The 17,062-nt window shown below is 52.2% G+C and overlaps 1 protein-coding gene across 10 annotated transcripts in view; it reads right to left on the reverse strand.

Moving 5' to 3' along the window:
- Mcf2l (MCF.2 cell line derived transforming sequence like) overlaps positions 1-17,062 on the reverse strand; it is a 143,943-nt gene that overhangs the window by 28,672 nt on the left and 98,209 nt on the right. For all 10 annotated transcript variants that reach the window (XM_042054826.1, XM_038324916.1, XM_042054827.1 and 7 more), the window contains one exon: positions 8,248-8,338. In XM_042054826.1, coding sequence (XP_041910760.1) covers positions 8,248-8,338 — 91 coding nt within the window. The remainder of the gene's footprint in view (positions 1-8,247; positions 8,339-17,062) is intronic.

Genomic DNA, 17,062 nt, shown 5'->3' on the forward strand with positions numbered 1-17,062 from the left:
GTGCTCAGCCTGATGCTCTGTGCACATGAGGTGTGCCCAGCCTGATGCTCTGTGAGCGTGAGGTGTGCCCAGCCTGATGCTCTGTGCACATGAAGTGTGCCCAGCCTGATGCTCTGTGCACATGAGGTGTGCCCAGCCTGAAGCGCTGTGCGCAGATGGTCAACCTCTCTTGTCTGACAGCACCCAACAAACAAAAGTTAATGTGAACATATCAAAGTTTGTATCTCAGTGTTAACCAGCCAGAAAACCCTGGGCCTGAGTCTGAGGTTCCTCTCGAGAAGCTAAACGCTGGCTGTGGCGCCTATGCTGAGGGCTCACAGACACCAGCCAAAGGAGCATGCATGAGACCAGTGTTAACGAACCCCAAGGCCTTCTGGGCCTGAAATCTCAGGATGGATAGGCATCGGCATGCCACCCAGTTGTGCTTCCCGCAGGCGACATGCAGCACATCCTCACGGACTTGAGATCAATTAGACCTGGGAAAACAAACACACGGCTCCTACTGCGCAAACTCGGGAGACATTATGTCGGGAGCTATTAGGAAAATGGGACAATATGATACTGTTAGGAAGCAGCTGGCTCTCCTGTCCCCACCCCACCTCAAGCGGGTGCCTGCACCTGTTCTTTCTGCTCTGCAGACCAGAAGCTCTAGCCAGCTCTTGTCACAGCTCCCCTATAGGGGGCAATGGGACTACAAAGCTCACACTGGGAGCAGAAAGGCATTTTCTACCCTATTCTGCTCAGTTTGTAACCCCGTTTTCTTTCAGCAGTGATGGAGTCCACACCTGCCCTCCAGGCAGAGAGTATGGAGTCATCTAATCACTGATGGGCAGGCACAGCTGACATGCTCGTCACAAACAGAGGATGCACCTGCCATTGGAGAAGTCAGGGACTTGACCTGATGGATGCATGAGTGCCCTGTAGCCAACACTAGAGGCTCCCGCTGTGGTGACTAGCTGAAACTGGAGGCACAGACACCAAGCTGAGGGTTTCTACAAAGTCCTGGCTTCCGGCCGTCACAAGTATCAACACCACAGGACCTAACGTGAAACGCAAACTGACTGCTGAAGTGGCAAAGCTGGCTGCTGCCCTTCCTGTCACCGACCTTGGATTTTAGTAGAAGACATACAAAGCATTTCTGAGAGATGGGGAATCTGAAACCACAGTTCACTAGGGAATAGAAAGTTTCAACAATATACCCCGAGTTTACAGACAATTTTCACTGTCTCAGTGGTTGCAATAATGTTGGCATTACTTTGTCAGTGTGCATGACGGTCACACACAAGCACAGTGCTGATTTCAGTGGACACACATGATGGTCACACACAAGCACAGTGCTGATTTCAGTGGACACACATGGCGGTCACACACAAGCACAGTGCTGATTTCAGTGGACACACATGGCGGTCACACACAAGCACAGTGCTGTTTTCAGTGGACACACATGACGGTCACACACAAGCACAGTGCTGTTTTCAGTGGACACACATGACGGTCACACACAAGCACAGTGCTGTGTTCTGTAGACACACATGATGATCACACACAAGTACAGTGCTGTTTTCAGTGGACACACATGACGGTCACACACAAGCACAGTGCTGTGTTCTGTAGACACACATGATGATCACACACAAGTACAGTGCTGTTTTCAGTGGACACACATGGCGGTCACACACAAGCACAGTGCTGTGTTCTGTAGACACACATGATGATCACACACAAGTACAGTGCTGTTTTCAGTGGACACACATGGCGGTCACACACAAGCACAGTGCTGTGTTCTGTAGACACACATGATGATCACACACAAGCACAGTGCTGTGTTCTGTAGACACACATGATGATCACACACAAGTACAGTGCTGTTTTCAGTGGACACACATGACGGTCACACACCTGCACAGTGCTGATTTCAGTGGACACACATGACAGTCACACACCTGCACAGTGCTGTTTTCAGTGGACACACATGACGGTCACACACAAGCACAGTGCTGTGTTCTGTAGACACACATAATGGTCACACACAAGTACAGTGCTGTTTTCAGTGGACACACAGCTGGGAATGTGTGGATGACATCACAGTGGTGCATCCGTTCTCAAATGGTCTCAGCAAGCAGTGTGGTATGTATGTGCAGGTGAGTCAGCATATGTGTGTGTGGCACATACATGCATGTACCTTTGTGCATGTGTGTTTATGTGTATTTGTGTGCATATATGTATGTATGTGTGGGGCTGTATATCCAGGCACACGTCTGTGTGTGCAAATGTGCCCATATATGAGTGCAGGTGGGTCTATGTATGTGTGTGTGCATAAGTGTCCATGAACTGATGTGTGTGCACACACACCTTTGCATGTGCCTGAATGCTTTCATGTGTACATGTATGTGTGCAACTGTGTGCAAATCTCTTTATACATATATCTTTGTGTACATGTGTATGTGGGCATCTCTGTGTATATGCATTTGTGTTGAATCTGTATATGTGTCTGGTTACACACATGATGCATGTCTGTATATGTCTCTAGGTGCATGTTTCTGTGTATATATGTGCTTGTATGTGTGTATGTATCTGTGAGCAAGTTTATCTATGTAAGTTTCTCTGTGTGTGTATGTTAAAGTGTACAAGTATGATGCTGTGTGTGCATATTTACACATGCATATGTGCACAAACACATGGACACATGAGCAACGTATCAATGATGGCGCGTATATCTGTGATGGCCAGTCGAACTGGATCATGGCATCTCGGTCACTAGTGAAACACCTCCCTCTGGTGAGTCCGATTTCCCAGAGAGGATTAGGTGAGGCTCAGTGTTTAATCCACTGGCTGATGAAAGGCATAGCCTATCCAGAGATGGAACTGTGGTAGGCAGGCCTCATGACGTTTCCTGTGGGTATGTCCTTGTCAGGGGTCTCCTGTCCCTGACCACTCTCTGTGACTCCTCTCAGGCTCCTGGCCTCTGTGAGCAGATGCTGCCCTCTGCCATGTCCTTCCCTATGGAGTGTCTGTCTTGGCATTTCTTTAAAACAGTGGGGCCACCAGGCTTGAACCTCTGAAACTGTGAGACACAATCAATGCTTCCTCTTCTAAACTGCTCCAGTATTTGTCAAAAGAAAACATGAACCAGTCCCAGAGGCACAGGGGTGGGAAGAATGAGGTACACATAGGAACTCCCCCCTTAATATTAAAACTGATAATCATCATTGAGAAAAAAAATCTTAATAAAAGCAAATAGTGATCACTGAATGGAGGGCAGCTGCTTCAACAGCTTCAGGTTGTGTCCACTTTCCTTCTGGAATATTCTGTATGAATCATCCCTATGCAGTTGTTTTACTGGGACCCCACTGCAGGCAAAGCTCAAACTCCAGTGCTGGGGAGGCCTAGGCTGCCCCTCCTGAGCCACCCTGAAGCATTTCATGGGGCAGTGAGTGCCTGGGTGATTATCAATGGCTGGTCCCAGCCTTCCACACAGACTCACAGGAGCTGTGTGCACATCTCCACGTGACGCTCGGCTGCCTCCACAGAGTATTGGGTGCCAAGTGGCTCCTCGCCACCCATGTCAGCCTCTCTACCCTTCAGGCTGGTCTCTGTGGCTTACTCAGTAAAAGAACTGATCACATGACCTATTCTTGCTACGTGGTCTTAGCTCTGCCCACCTTCTGAGGTTCACTGACTGGTGCCTGTCTCTGGCCTGCACCTTGGCATAGTGCCCCATGGGAAGTCCCTCTGCTCTGCTGGGATAGTACCCCTGCCCACTACTCAGATACCTTGGCCTGCAAGTCCTCCAGCACCACCTTCCACTCTACCTCCATGGCGTTCCCGACCTCTAGTGGCCACTTGAGCTTTCTGCCCCAGTGACCAGAGCAGGGCAGGATTCAAAGGACAATGTCTAGCACAGCAAATGTGACTGCTGGCTGGCTGGCCTGCAAGCCCAGGTCCCTCAGACACAAGTTTTAGACTGCTCTGCACAGACTACATCAGCCCCAGAGGGGGAAAAAAAGTTCTACCCCTGGGCAGATGAAATAATACTTTAAATTCCTTTTTTGGGGGGCTGAGGAGATAGCTCAGTTAGAAAAGTATTGCTTTCTAAGTGTAGACCCTGAGTTCAATTTAGCAGAACCCACATAAAAGGAGGGAGCATGGGATACGGCAGGATGCACCTGTAATCCCCGCACCAGGAAGGTAGTGCATGGGGTATGGCAGAATGCACCCGTAATTCCTGCACCAGGGAAATGGAAAGAGGAGGACCCTGGGATTTGCTGCTAGCCAGTCTAGCTGGATCAGAGTGCCAGGTTCAGTGAGAGACTGTGTCTCAAAGAGTAAGGTGGAAAAGCATTTGAAGAAGATACGTGGCCTTGAACTCTGGTCTCCTCACTCACTCATACATAATAAATACATTCTCTCTCACAGACAGGTTCACACATACACAGACACAGAATCAACTTCCTTGAGTAAAACATGCTAGAGCATATATCTAGTTTGAACTAGGCTACCTATGAGCACAAATGTGTGCACTCCACGACAATGCCCTCAATTGTAACACACCCATGAGACACACAGGCAGAAACATACAGTGTATGGTAGGGGAGGGTGAGGTGTTGACAGAGCTCCTAAAAGCATCTACTCAGGGGTTTGTATCCCTGTGAGGATGGCTCCTCAAAACTTGGAGCCAATTACTCATCAGTGAGGAGGTGTCTCAGCTTGGGCCTGCCATCTCTGTCTTTGCTCACGGATGGAGCCCAGGAACTCGGAGCATTAACACACACGGGCAGATAGATGGGCACACACTTTACTCTGGACGGAAGCACTGGGACTCTGATTTTAGGGAGACTGGGTTTTGGGCTCCTCCGGTTTCTTTTCTTTCCTTTTTTTTTTCAGTTCTAAGCCAAACTGAAGGCATCAGAAAAGAAAAAGATCACCCTGAAGGAGGAAACGCCAACTCACGAGGTAGCACAGATGGCGGCTAAGAATAGCAGCCATCCCGAGGCTTACATAAGTGTGGCTCAGCAGGAGCCCAGGCGGCAGGAGGGAGAAGCCCCTTCGGCCTCCTTGCTTCTGTGGCACCCTGGGGTGGCACCCCCGAGTGGGCCTATTTGGATGGCCTCCTGGGGGCCTGGCTGGTTGTATCTGATGCTAAGCAGCAGTTTCCCTGACATTACCTAGACAAGACAACCTAGTGATTAGCGGAGCCCTAGTCTGGGTATTGTGCCCACAGTAGCTGCTTCTGGCCACACTCTAAAGTCAGGATGCTGGAGGCTGCCTTGGTCTGCCTCCACAATGATGTGTAGTGTGTGGACAGGGCCTGGACGGCCTCCCCACACCCAGCTCCGTTCCCAGAAACAGACCCCACCGTGCTCATACTGTGCCTCCTTGCCAGGTGACCCTTGCCAGGTAACCGGTGCCAGAGACTCGAAGGAGGACAGCTGAGCCCCTTGAACGGAGCCTCGTTTCCTAGTTTGTCACCCTTCCCTGGGCTTTGGCCGGTGAGGCTGAGACTGCACCCTTCATCACAGGAATAACCGGACTTTATCTCCTCCTGGAAACACATGTGACCCTCACTTCCTTCTTCCTGCCCCTGCCCTGTGTTATATTCACACACATGCAGCAGCCCCTTCAGAGAGCCTCTCCAGGGGTCGTAGCCAGACAGGAAGGTGGGCCCAGTCCTAGGAGAGCAACAAACTGGCTTATAGGGCCTGCCCACACTGCCGGATCTCAGTTCCTTCCTACACTGCCTGCCATCCCCAGTACCCTTGGGGCAACCTCTCCTCATGAACTCCACAGCCAGCCTGGCTGTACACTCCTGGATCACTACCTTTGTTATTCTCACGGGCCCGGGGCAGGTCTGGCCCTACAGCAGCTGCTCAGAACACCTGTGGGATATGTGTTACACCCTCAGTCAGTTCTCCTAATGAGAAAGTGCTGGCGATCAAAGAGAATTCACAGCAGTTTTGCTGGGATGAATGGCAACTTCTGCTACTTGCAGACTAACACCAGCAAACGCTAGAGTCATAGGCAAAACACTTCCTCTATTTTAGTGTAAGAGTCAATGCATGCCATGGCAGTGCGCGCCGATGACTCCAGTGTGGGGAGGCTGAGGCCGAGGCCGAGGCTGAGGTCAAGAGCCTTGGCCCCACTCTGCTATAGATCGACCCTGACTCAAAACCAGGCAATACCAACAGAGAAAACAAAGGACCGTGTAAATATAAAAGTCAAACTCTTTCCTTATAGCCATGGTGTCCTCAAAGCAGAGCTTGAGAGATGAGTCCGCTTGCTTGGAAACCCACCTTGTTCTAAGCTTAGATTCACGCTCAGGGATTCAGACAACAGGAGCCCAGCCCATGCCAGGGTGTTAGCAGCAGCCATGCTGCGTGTGGGACAGATTCAGAGGACTGCTTCAGTCTTAAAGCGTAGTTTCTGTGTTTCCTGGGAAATACTTTGTATTTGGAAACACACTGTCAAACCTGGGAGAAACCCGCTAGATAAAACACGGACGGCTCAGTGGGTGAAGGATTCCAGGGCCCACGGGTTAGAAGGGAAAGCTGATCCCCACAGGTTTCTGACCTCCACACACACGCCATAGCACGTGTGCACCAAAAAGTAAATAATGTAATTAACCCTCCCCCGCCGTGTGTGTGTGTGTCTCACCAGATGTACGACCAGGTGAGTACAGGTGACATGTGTGTAAAACCCATGCTCACCTGGCCCCACGCAGGTGCACAGCTGCACCTCTGTGGAGGAAGTGAACCAGGAGCTGCGGAGAAAGGCGCCTCAGCTCTGAGTAGGTGTGAGCAAGAGTGAGTAAACGAGGCTGCCCAGGAGGCTGCTGGGTAGCGACAGGGCAGGAGGAAGCAGGTGAACGAAGGTCCCGAGGGCCTGGTCTCATCACAGGATTGTGAGTACAAGCTGGTCCTAGACCAGAAGTCAGAGCCATCCTGACTCCTGCCACCCACATTGGCAAAACTTGTCTCGACGGCTTCTCTACACTGATGGAAGAGCTGGCAGGGAGGGAGGTGGGTAGGAGCCACCCAGGACTACTGATCCACTCCAAAGGACCTGTCCTGGCAACAAGTCAGCCTGGGCCCTGCTACTGGATGTGGAGCAACTGTCACAGCATCCTGTGCAAACCCACATGGCTGGAAACCTGGTGTGGACAAAGTCACAGTTGGTGGAACACCAGCAGCACCTTCCAGACCCTGGGGCCAGGACATATCTGTGTGATGGCCCTGTGTCTTGTGAGACACCCCCACCAAGTGATCTTATTATTTCACATCAATGGTGACAGGAAGACTAGGTGGAAACAGGGAGATGGGAGTTGCTCCCTCGTAGGCACCCTGCAGACGTGTACGAGGTGGCTACAGGATGGTATTCAGTGAGGACAGGTTTGCACCCGGACTGTAGGCTGCAGGAGTCACAGCAGACACAGAGCCTTTAATTTATCTTATAGAGGAACGGGTTGCTTGTGGCTGCCAATCCTCGTCACAGCAGCCCCCAGGTGGGGGAACCCCAAGTCAACAATGAATTTCTGACCCAGAGCAGGAGGGCAGAAGAACTTGAAACCATGGGATTGGATGCCCAGAGACGTTAGGAGCAGTTAAACAGCCCCAGCCTAGAGCCACGGTGCTAGCGGACAGCCAAACTTTGGGTCCTTCACAACGCTATGGGTGACAGGTGGAGACGGCACGTGTGGGTGAGCTCGTCTCGGAAGAAGGGGTCTGTGTTAAGTCTGTGGGTGGGGAGCAGCTGTAGGAAGAAGATTTCCACGGCCTCCGTCTTACTGCTCTGAAATGGTAATTACAGCCTGAAAATGCCAGCAAGTCCTGCCTGCGACTTTACGGCGGGGGCTGCAGACAGGCCCTGACAGTGAGGGTCTGTGCCTGCTATGGGGGCTTGGTAGCAAGGACCAACACATCTCAGGACTAACATTAAAGATCAACAGCTCCATGTGGGATGCCTTAGTTGCTTAGAAACGATGAGTGGATTCAGTATCTAACTTCTAGCCTGAAGACTAACATGTTCAAAATCCTTTCTGCTCAAAACTTCTACAATCCATTATTGAGAAAATCACAACGAACGAACATGCCCAGAGATCAGGAGGCCCTCTGGGGCTGGCATGGCTCAGCCTACCCCGGGCTAGGTCCGCTGCTAGCCACCTGAACACCCATCTTCCGCACAGACTAGAGAGAAGAGCAGTGAGCTGCCACCCCCAAGGATCGTGGAGAGCCCGCCCTGTGAGGTACTCACGGCTATTCGCAGGACCGATGCCTTCACGGAGGTCCATTTGTCCTGCCTTCGGTCTATGACCAAGATGAATCCAATGCCAGCATCCTGCAAACTGAAACGGGAGAAACACTTTCAGTCAGCACGTGCTGGTGGCCAACCTGGCTGCCACGCACCTCGGTGACCCCACCGTCCCATGCCATCTCTGCACTGCAAGCCAACGTGCATGCCAGAGAGAGGTCTCAGCAGAGGAGCAGGCTTCCAAAGGCCCGAGCAGCCCCACCCTTCACTCCCCAGGACTGTTCTGTGTAAAGGAGAACAGATATTTTCAATATGTTGTTTATCTCTCAGCGTCGATTCACGGGTCAGCAGAAGCCCCTCCTTCTGGAACAGAGTGACATCTCACTACACGGCAAGGGCCAAGCCACTTCTTTCTGTGCACGGGCAGCCATCACGTTAGTCCCAGCATCTGAGGTCCCGTGTTCAGCCACATTAAAAAATGGCTCCTGATGACATCACGATTTTGGGTGAAAATCTCCAAGGCTGGTGAGGGCTCCCTGATGTCTGCAGGGTGTGAGGCACGAGCTTTCGCCCTCCGCAGCAGCGACATCTGTGATAAAGGCAGGGCAGCATCGTGCAGTTGTGTAGCATGCCCCGAGTTGCTCAGCTCAGACTGGCGGCAGAAGCCTGAGTCATGGGGTGGAAGCGGGGGAAGTAGGAGGCCTGTTTCTGTTGGCTAATTTCACATCCAAGCCAATTGTGCGGTGCCAGCAGTCACTGCTGCCAGCCAATCCTCAGCAGAAAGGAACGAGACAGGCTGCTGGAGGCACTGGCTTGGAGGGCCTGATTTCCGAATCCATGAACGTATCTCAGCAAGCCATTTCTGCACTTAAGGGAAAGTCAGAATTCTACAGTGCGCTATAAATTATGCAGTCGGCAAAACCCTGCATGCTGCAACTCCATTAATAGACCATTCTGAGTCCCAGGAGGTAATCTGGTGTCTGCAAAGCATACACCAGTGTGCAGTCAAGCATCCAGGACACCGAGGGGGGGGGGCATGAAGGACTCCACGTGTTCGATGACATGCAAAATACTCCTGATAAAACGCCCGTATACAAGTGGCTTTCTCCTTTCTGCTGCTGGTAGTCAACAGAACTGGGGACCCATTCACCTGCCTAGCTGGTTCTGCTGGGCTAGCACCTGAGGAGGTGGAGACAGAGTAGCCCTCCAGTCCTGCTCTGACCTGTGTGTTACAAGCCTGAGGTAGCATATGGGGTTTCTGAGCAGCTCTACACAGGCCTTCGCTGAATTTGCTGTAGTGGCTAATGGTTGGTGGGTGAATCCGGCTAGCCTGCCCTGGCCTGTACCATGTGGTCCATGGCGCACCCCAAAACCAGGCAGGGAGGTAGCAGCACTGTAATAGCCACCTGGAGTACAGACCACTGACAATGCCGGGGTGGTGGGTCCCCCTCAAGGTTACAGGCTATTTCCCTATGATGCATGAGATTTACACACAGTCACAGAAGCCCTGGGGCCACAGCCAGAGGGGCTGAAGGGAGCCCACTCCGGCCTCCCTTCTCCACTACCAGGACATGTCTGGGGACTGGCACTGTAACTCTGAGTCAGTCATGTAAGCCCGGCCCTTCTGAGAGTGACAGAAAAGAGGGCTCAGAACAATAGCTTGTCACCACACACAAGCCTCAGCCAAACAGTCTGGCTGCTTCCAGTCCCTAATCAACGACCTGAGGGAATCCACAAGGGCTTCCTACTAGCAGCCCACACCAAGGAGTGTGCATGAGGTGAGATACTGTTCTAGGAATCACTCTGACCTCCTCCGATTCCTCTTCACAGAGAGGTGGGGCAATAGCAGCATCCACCTGGCGGTGCCCCCGTGTGAGTTACATTCAATCCAGTAAAAGCGGAGCTCTATGGCGGGGGCTACCATCTCCTAGAGCACCACAGCCTGGCTCAGCCTCCTTTTCTTCTGAAGCAATTTCTATTGTGGAGGAATTAAGGCCTCTTTCTCCAATCTCTCTGTGCCTCTCGTGGAACCCCTTCGTGAAGGAGCTGGGGAGGTGACTGGTGGGTGAATTTGCTTGCCGTGAGGTATAAGGCCTGTGCTTGGGTTCCAAACACCCACATAAGAAAAAAACTGGCATGGCAGTGCACACTTGTAAGTTTAAAACTGGGGGGGGGGGGGGGCTGAGATGGGATCTCTGGGGCTCACCGGTCAGTCAGTCAGGTCAATCAGTGAGCTCCAGATTTGGGGAGAGACCCTGACACAAAAAGTAAGGTGGAGAGTGATTGAGGAAGACACTGACCTCTGACCTCTACATACACATACATGTGCAATTGCACCTGTACATATACAAACATGTACACATGCATCCAATACGTTCACATATATGTACGTACGTACACACACACACACACACACACACACACACACACACACACACACAGATACTCCTTGCACAACAGGACCTAGAACTGAGACCCCAGCAAGTTCCTGAAGCAAGAATATTCTCTTCAGGAACAAACTTCCACCAAGCAGCCCAGGGGTGCTGGCCCCACGCCAGCCTAACACAGATGCTTGAGAGCCTACATCCAGCTTGCCAGCTCCTATGTGCATCTGCACAAATGCCCAAGGAAACACAAACACTTGTTCTCGGCCACCCCTCCATCCATGAAGCTTTGCCCCTACACCCAGTGCCATGGGCATGGCCTTCACTCACTCATATTAAACATCTGGATTTTTCTAAAACCCTGTACTATGAACACTCGAGACCATGTGAATGAGAAAAAATATTACATATGAAATCCTGTCTTAGCCAGGGTCTCTGCTGCTGTGGTGAAACACCGTGACCAAAAGCAAGGTGGGGAGGAAGAGGTTGCTTGGCTGACACTTCCATATCAGTGTCCGTCATCAAAGGAAGCCAGGACAGGAACTCAAGCAGGCTGAACCTGGAGATAGGAGCTGATGCAGAAGCCATGGGGGGTGCTGTCTACTGACTTACTCCTTCTCTTCGTAGCTATGTGTAAGAGTGGCCATTAACAACCACACAGCACACTCAATAAAAGGCTGTCTTGAAATCTCCTCCACCAAGGGAATCAATCTAAAGCTCTTCAATTTAGCCTCGGGCCGATCTTTTGGACAAGGGTAGAGATAGCCACATTCTTCACCAAAATATCACAAGAATAGTCTCTGGGCCATTTATTAATATTCTTTTCCTCTGAAACCTCCTGAGCCAGGCCATCAAAATCTACAATGCTCTCAGCACCACTGTCTCCCACGCTCCTACGAGGATGGTGCATTAAAACCTCAAAAGCATTCTATTGCTTTCCTAATCCAAAATCCCAAAGTCTACATCTTGCCAACATGCATGGCCAGGCCATCAGGAAAGGAGTGAGACACTGGGCCTGTGACACACCTCCTCCAACAAGGCCACATCTCCTAATCCTTTCAAATAGTGCCTCTCCCTGATGACCAAGCATTCAGATCTATGAGCCTATGAGGGCCATTCTTATTCAAACCACCACAAATACAAAGAATTAAGACACTAGGAGGATGGACCAGATTGCAAGCTGTGTTTCTGGATGCCCTGTCCACTGTAGCTAGCTTACAGCTTGACCAACCAAGGGTGGGAGAGCAGCTGTGTTCTCATCCCACTGCCCAGCAGCTCAGTCTGGGGCACAGAGAACTCCCAGGGCAGTTTTTATCATGATCCCTGCCAGCCAGGGCCAGGTCCCCCTTTCTGGGTGAGGACCTTTTGACTTGCTATGTGGCTGTGGGCCAAGCATGGGACAAACACCACCACAGTTCTTTACTGAGGCCTCATGGTCACTCTGTGAGGGTAGGGCACAGGAAGGTTACATTTGCTGCCTACTGTCACAGAGCCCAGACACTTGGACCTGCCATACTAGATCACCAGGACACTGTGGCTGCCTCCCAGGGTCTCACTCTCTGAAAGAAATCTTGGAATGAAGTAATTCCTTTCTCCTTACCATCACTGGCAGCCAGTCCCGGGGCTCACCCTGCTGGTTCCCAGCCACATGTGGGCCCAGGCAGACTCTCCTCCTGCTGCCAACATCTCCTCCCTCCCTCCCTCCTGTGCCAGGGAACATGGATCTACAGGAAGAGAAGAGGCACCTGAAGGTGGTTCCATCATCACAGCATCTCCTTGCCTGCACCCCCAGCAAGCCAGGCCCTGGGATTGGCCCCAGGAGGGTGGCAGTGCCCCTGGGATCCTGCAGGGCAGTTCCCTGGGCCTTAAGAGACAGCTGTGCCTGGTTTCCTTAAAACTGAAGAACAGGAGGAGGCATGGGGGAGCCTCAGGTGTTCTGCATTCAGGCACCAGCTTTGCTAGAGACAGCCGCTGAAACATGTAAGGGGGGGCTTCCCTGGCAGGCACCTGAGCTAAATTTGAGGCCCAGGAGCTCACTTTATGCTTATCACTGTTGTTTCAGGAGTTTTGATTCTGTTGGAATCTTCTGTAAGGCCACTGTTGCTCTAGTTTTGAAGGTCTGATGTCTGACCACTGGGCAGCAATGTGATCATAAAATGACAGGCACAGGGCCAGGCTCTGTCCTGCAGCTGATGTAAATGCCCAGCTTCACATTTCCCCCAAGACCTAGTTCAGCAGGGATCTTCTTGTGGGACCCAGCAGGAGTAGGAATGCTTCCTTCATCTCATATTGGCTCGGGGAAGCAGAGGTCAAACATCCCAAGTCCTCTGGCCTCGAGGGAGGCCCCATCTGAGCTACATAAGACTCTAGGCTGTGTAGAACATTGTCCTCCGGGCACAGCATGACTACCCCTCTCTTTAGCTCAGAGCACCCGTGAGAACCCACAGGAGACCCTCACAATGTCAGGCCTGCTGTGCCCGCACAGATGGAGGGGGTTGGGGGATCTCTGGACTTTTACCTGAGATTCTGGGCAACTCCCTCCCTCCTAGCTGCCTCCCCACACCCTCACTGTACACAATCCTGCCCCAGTTCCACCTGGTTTGGGGAGATTGCACCGTTTCCATGATGCAGCTGCTTTGGGGTCACCCATGTGTCTATAAGAAAGGCCATCAAGCCGGGCGGTGGTGGCGCACGCCTTTAATCCCAGCACTCGGGAGGCAGAGGCAGGCGGATCTCTGTGAGTTCGAGACCAGCCTGGTCTACAAGAGCTAGTTCCAGGACAGGCTCCAAAGCTACAGAGAAACCCTGTCTCGAAAAACAAAACAAACAAAACAAAACAAAACAAAACAAAAAAAAAAAAAAAAAAGAAAGGCCATCAATTCGTTGCAATGATTGATAACATGGACTTAGATAGGAATCTTTTCTTCGGCTTGTCATCGGTCCATATGGTGTCCCTGGCATCATCTCCCCAGGGAAAATTAACCCTATAGCTCACCTAAGTAGGAAGCGAGGATGGGGGTGGGGGGGTGTTAACATTCAAGGACGGAGCAGCAAGAGTGAGTGTTAAGGCTGGGGTACCAGAGCCAGCACTCAGGACCCAGTGGATGCTGGCAATCTAGGGACTGGTGGAGCACCGGGCAAGTGTGAATCGTGCCCCTGTGGTACCTGGATGAAAGGAACCAGTTCATGAGGTCAGGAGAGGGTGTAGGGGCCTGGAGAGAGGCAGCTAGTGGTGAGCCGAGCAGAGGACTGAGGGTCACAGGATATGCTCATCACAGATGGGCATCGCTGGCCAGAGGGGACATGCTCCCTTGATAGTGTGTGAAATCTGTCACTATGTCTGGGTGACACTGGAGTTTAAGAGCAGGTCCTGGAGTTACAAGAACAAAAGGAGGCGGGGAAGTATGTGAAACCAGGGCAGGTTGATGGTTTGACTAATGGCGCCCTCATGTGGTCAGCATGAAGCTGCACATTCAGGAGGGTCTGGCGCTGGAGCATTCCCTGACCTCTGGCTTCCTACCAGATGTCCAGGCCTCACTGGTTGAAGCCACAGCTGGCTGCCTAGGGCATCCCGAAAGCAGAAAAGTACAGAGTTTGGGAAGACCCAGCCAGGGCACAGGGGCAGCTTCAGGACAATAGGGCCATCTTCCTGAGGGGATCCATCTCCTCTGGGCTGCCTGGCTGGCTTCTGTGGGTTCAGAAAGCTTGAATCAGTCAGAAGACTTGAGTCAGTCAGAAGACTGACAGCCTCACCGGCTCTCCTGAAACACACAGGACCTGGTCCCTTCTGGGCAGGAGCAGGGACGGGGTCATGGAACTGGGTAGTCCTCCTCCCATCCATGGATGTTATTACTTATGCTTGGCTCTGGGCAGGTGTCCCCAGCCACAAAGTCTCCCTGAAGGCACAGGAATGTGCTGGTGCCTGGTGGAGGGTCGAGGGAATCAAGACAATACATGAACACTCCTGGCGCTGGAGGAAAAGACTAATGGAACCCATGATTCCACAGCAGCTACTGGGCTCAGTCCGCCTTTCTCTGGGCATTAGAAGAGAAGGGGAATCAGAGAGACCCTGCTGTCTGAAATGGCCTGAATCCAACCAACTCCCGCCACCTTGGCTAAGCAGCCCCTGCCCTCTCCTTTCCCTCAGCCTCCCAGAACCCATGGTCTCTCCACAGAAGGCCTCTATGATCTCTGCCGAACTTTGGAGATCTGAGCTGGTCAGAACCAGAGCTCATCATACCTCACAGAGAAATCATTGGTGTGTGCGCGCGCGCGTGCGCACGTGTGTGTGTGTGTGTGTGTGTGTGTGTGTGTGTGTGTGTGTGGTGTGTGTGTAGTAGTGGGGGAGCCGCCAATCATTGTCTCCATTGTGGCTGTAGGCATTTTTAGTCTCCTCCCTGAGGGCTGCCAAGACTCCCCCCTCAGGCAACTCTTTTCTACCCTGGACCGAGAGTTCTAACGAGTAGCATTCCGGTGTATCGGCTTCCTCTCAGCCATCGGCAGCTCCCTGGACAGCCAGCTAAGGGCGGTGTGCGACAGGGATGAGGAAGGTTCTGAGGGACGGCAACCCAGAGCCTCCTTACGGGACAGTGACACAGCCTCTAGCAGGGTGATGGCTGCTGTCCCTCTTCTGGGACAAGTGAGCAGGAGAACCACTGGCCTTGGCCTTGAGTCCATAGCTATGTGTGAGCAGAAACAACTGTTTTCATTCATTTTAAATTTAAGTGGCCGCATGTGGTCAGTGGCTATCATACTGGGTGACAGCCACAGAGAAAGATAATTAACAAACGATTAAGAGGAGGTGGCCTCTGGTGGGGTCAGGAGAATGTGACCCAGGAAGACGTAGGGACAGGACCTCATGAGAAGGTCACTGCAGTATGAGCGTTCAAGGGCAGAAGTTGCAGGGACTCTGGGAAGCCTCAGAGGCCCCCAGTGCTCAAAGCGCCAGACTTCTTTGTAAATGTAGCTGGTGTAAGAAGCTGAGTCTAGAGCCCTCTGTGAGAGCTCCGAGAAGGGATGGTAGGCTCATCCACGCGAGAGTGAAGTGGCCCTGACTCTCCACAGTCCTCGTGGCCTGGAAGCCACATACTGCGAGCACTGAGGTAAGCATTACACTGACACCACAGCAAGGAGGATGTCCTGGCTAGATTTTTGTCTGTGCGACACAAACTACAGTCATTTGGGAAGAGGGACTCTCACTTGAGAAAGTCCACCATAAAATCGGGCTACAGTCCGGGCTGCGTGATATTTTCTTAGTGATTGATGGGGGAGGGAGGGCCCAGTAAATTGTAGGTGGGACCATCCCTGGACTGGTGGTCCTAGGTTCTATAAGAAAGAAGGCTGAGCAAGCCATGTAAACAGCACCCCTCCATGGCCTCTGCATCAGCTCCTGCTTCCAGGTTCCTGCCGTTTGAGTTCTTGTCCTGATTTCCTTTAATTGTAAAATAAAGCCTTTCCTCCCCAACCTGTTTTGTTTTGTTTTGAGACATGTAGCTTTGGAGCCTGTCCTGGAACTCACTCTGTAGACCAGGCTAGCCCAAGCTGCTTTTGATGATGGTGTTTTGTCACAGCAGCAGACCCTAACTAAGGCAGAGGAGCAGACTTGGGTCCATAAGGCTCAAGGGAGCATCACCTGGGTAGAAACGTAGGCGCCGTCATCAACAAGAGACAGAATACGAGAACCTTCTCATCTAGCAATGGTCTTCACCGCAGCAGGGCCTCAGCCATGAACGCACAGGCTCCAAAGCCCCCTGCTGACAAGCAGGTGCACTATGGGCACCAATGAAAAGGACACCATGCTGCCCAGCACACATGGAAGGGAGCAGTCCTGAGGTTAACCAACCCTTATCTGTGGCTCCAGTGGGCGGCGGCGGGGGGTGAGGGAGGAAGCAGAAGCAGAAGCAGAAGTTGCACATGTAACACAGGCACGGCTGTGGTCAGGCACATGCATGGATGCACACACGCTCTACCTGCACACTCACACAGTCATGGAAACTCCCATCTGAATTCATAGCAGGAATAAGGCTGTCTCGGGGCCACGCAGCTGTCTGCTCTGGGGCCTGCATGAGTGGGCAGCAAGGGAGGGCGACACAGGCGTTCTAGAGACAGCATCCACACAGCTGACGGAACTTGAGGCTCTCAGGTGTGCTTCTGACCCTTGCGTTCCACCTCATACATCCTCACAAGCTGTGTATCATTTCAGTGAGCATGTATGTGTGTTCACGTCTGTGCACATATGCCTTGTTCATTTCTACCTGCATGTTTCAGTGCATGTATGGTGTGTACACGCGGAAGTGCACGCCGACTCCTCATCCCCAAAGGCAGCTGGGAGAGAAGTACCTGTCTGCCAGCCTGTGTGAGTGGAGGAGCTTTGCAAATGGAGGTTCAGTGTGCTACAGGGGAAGGGGATCCAATACCCTCTGGCTGCTCCCAGC

Source organism: Arvicola amphibius, chromosome 4 (assembly GCF_903992535.2).
Source record: "Arvicola amphibius chromosome 4, mArvAmp1.2, whole genome shotgun sequence".
Classification (NCBI taxonomy): Eukaryota; Metazoa; Chordata; class Mammalia; order Rodentia; family Cricetidae; genus Arvicola; species Arvicola amphibius.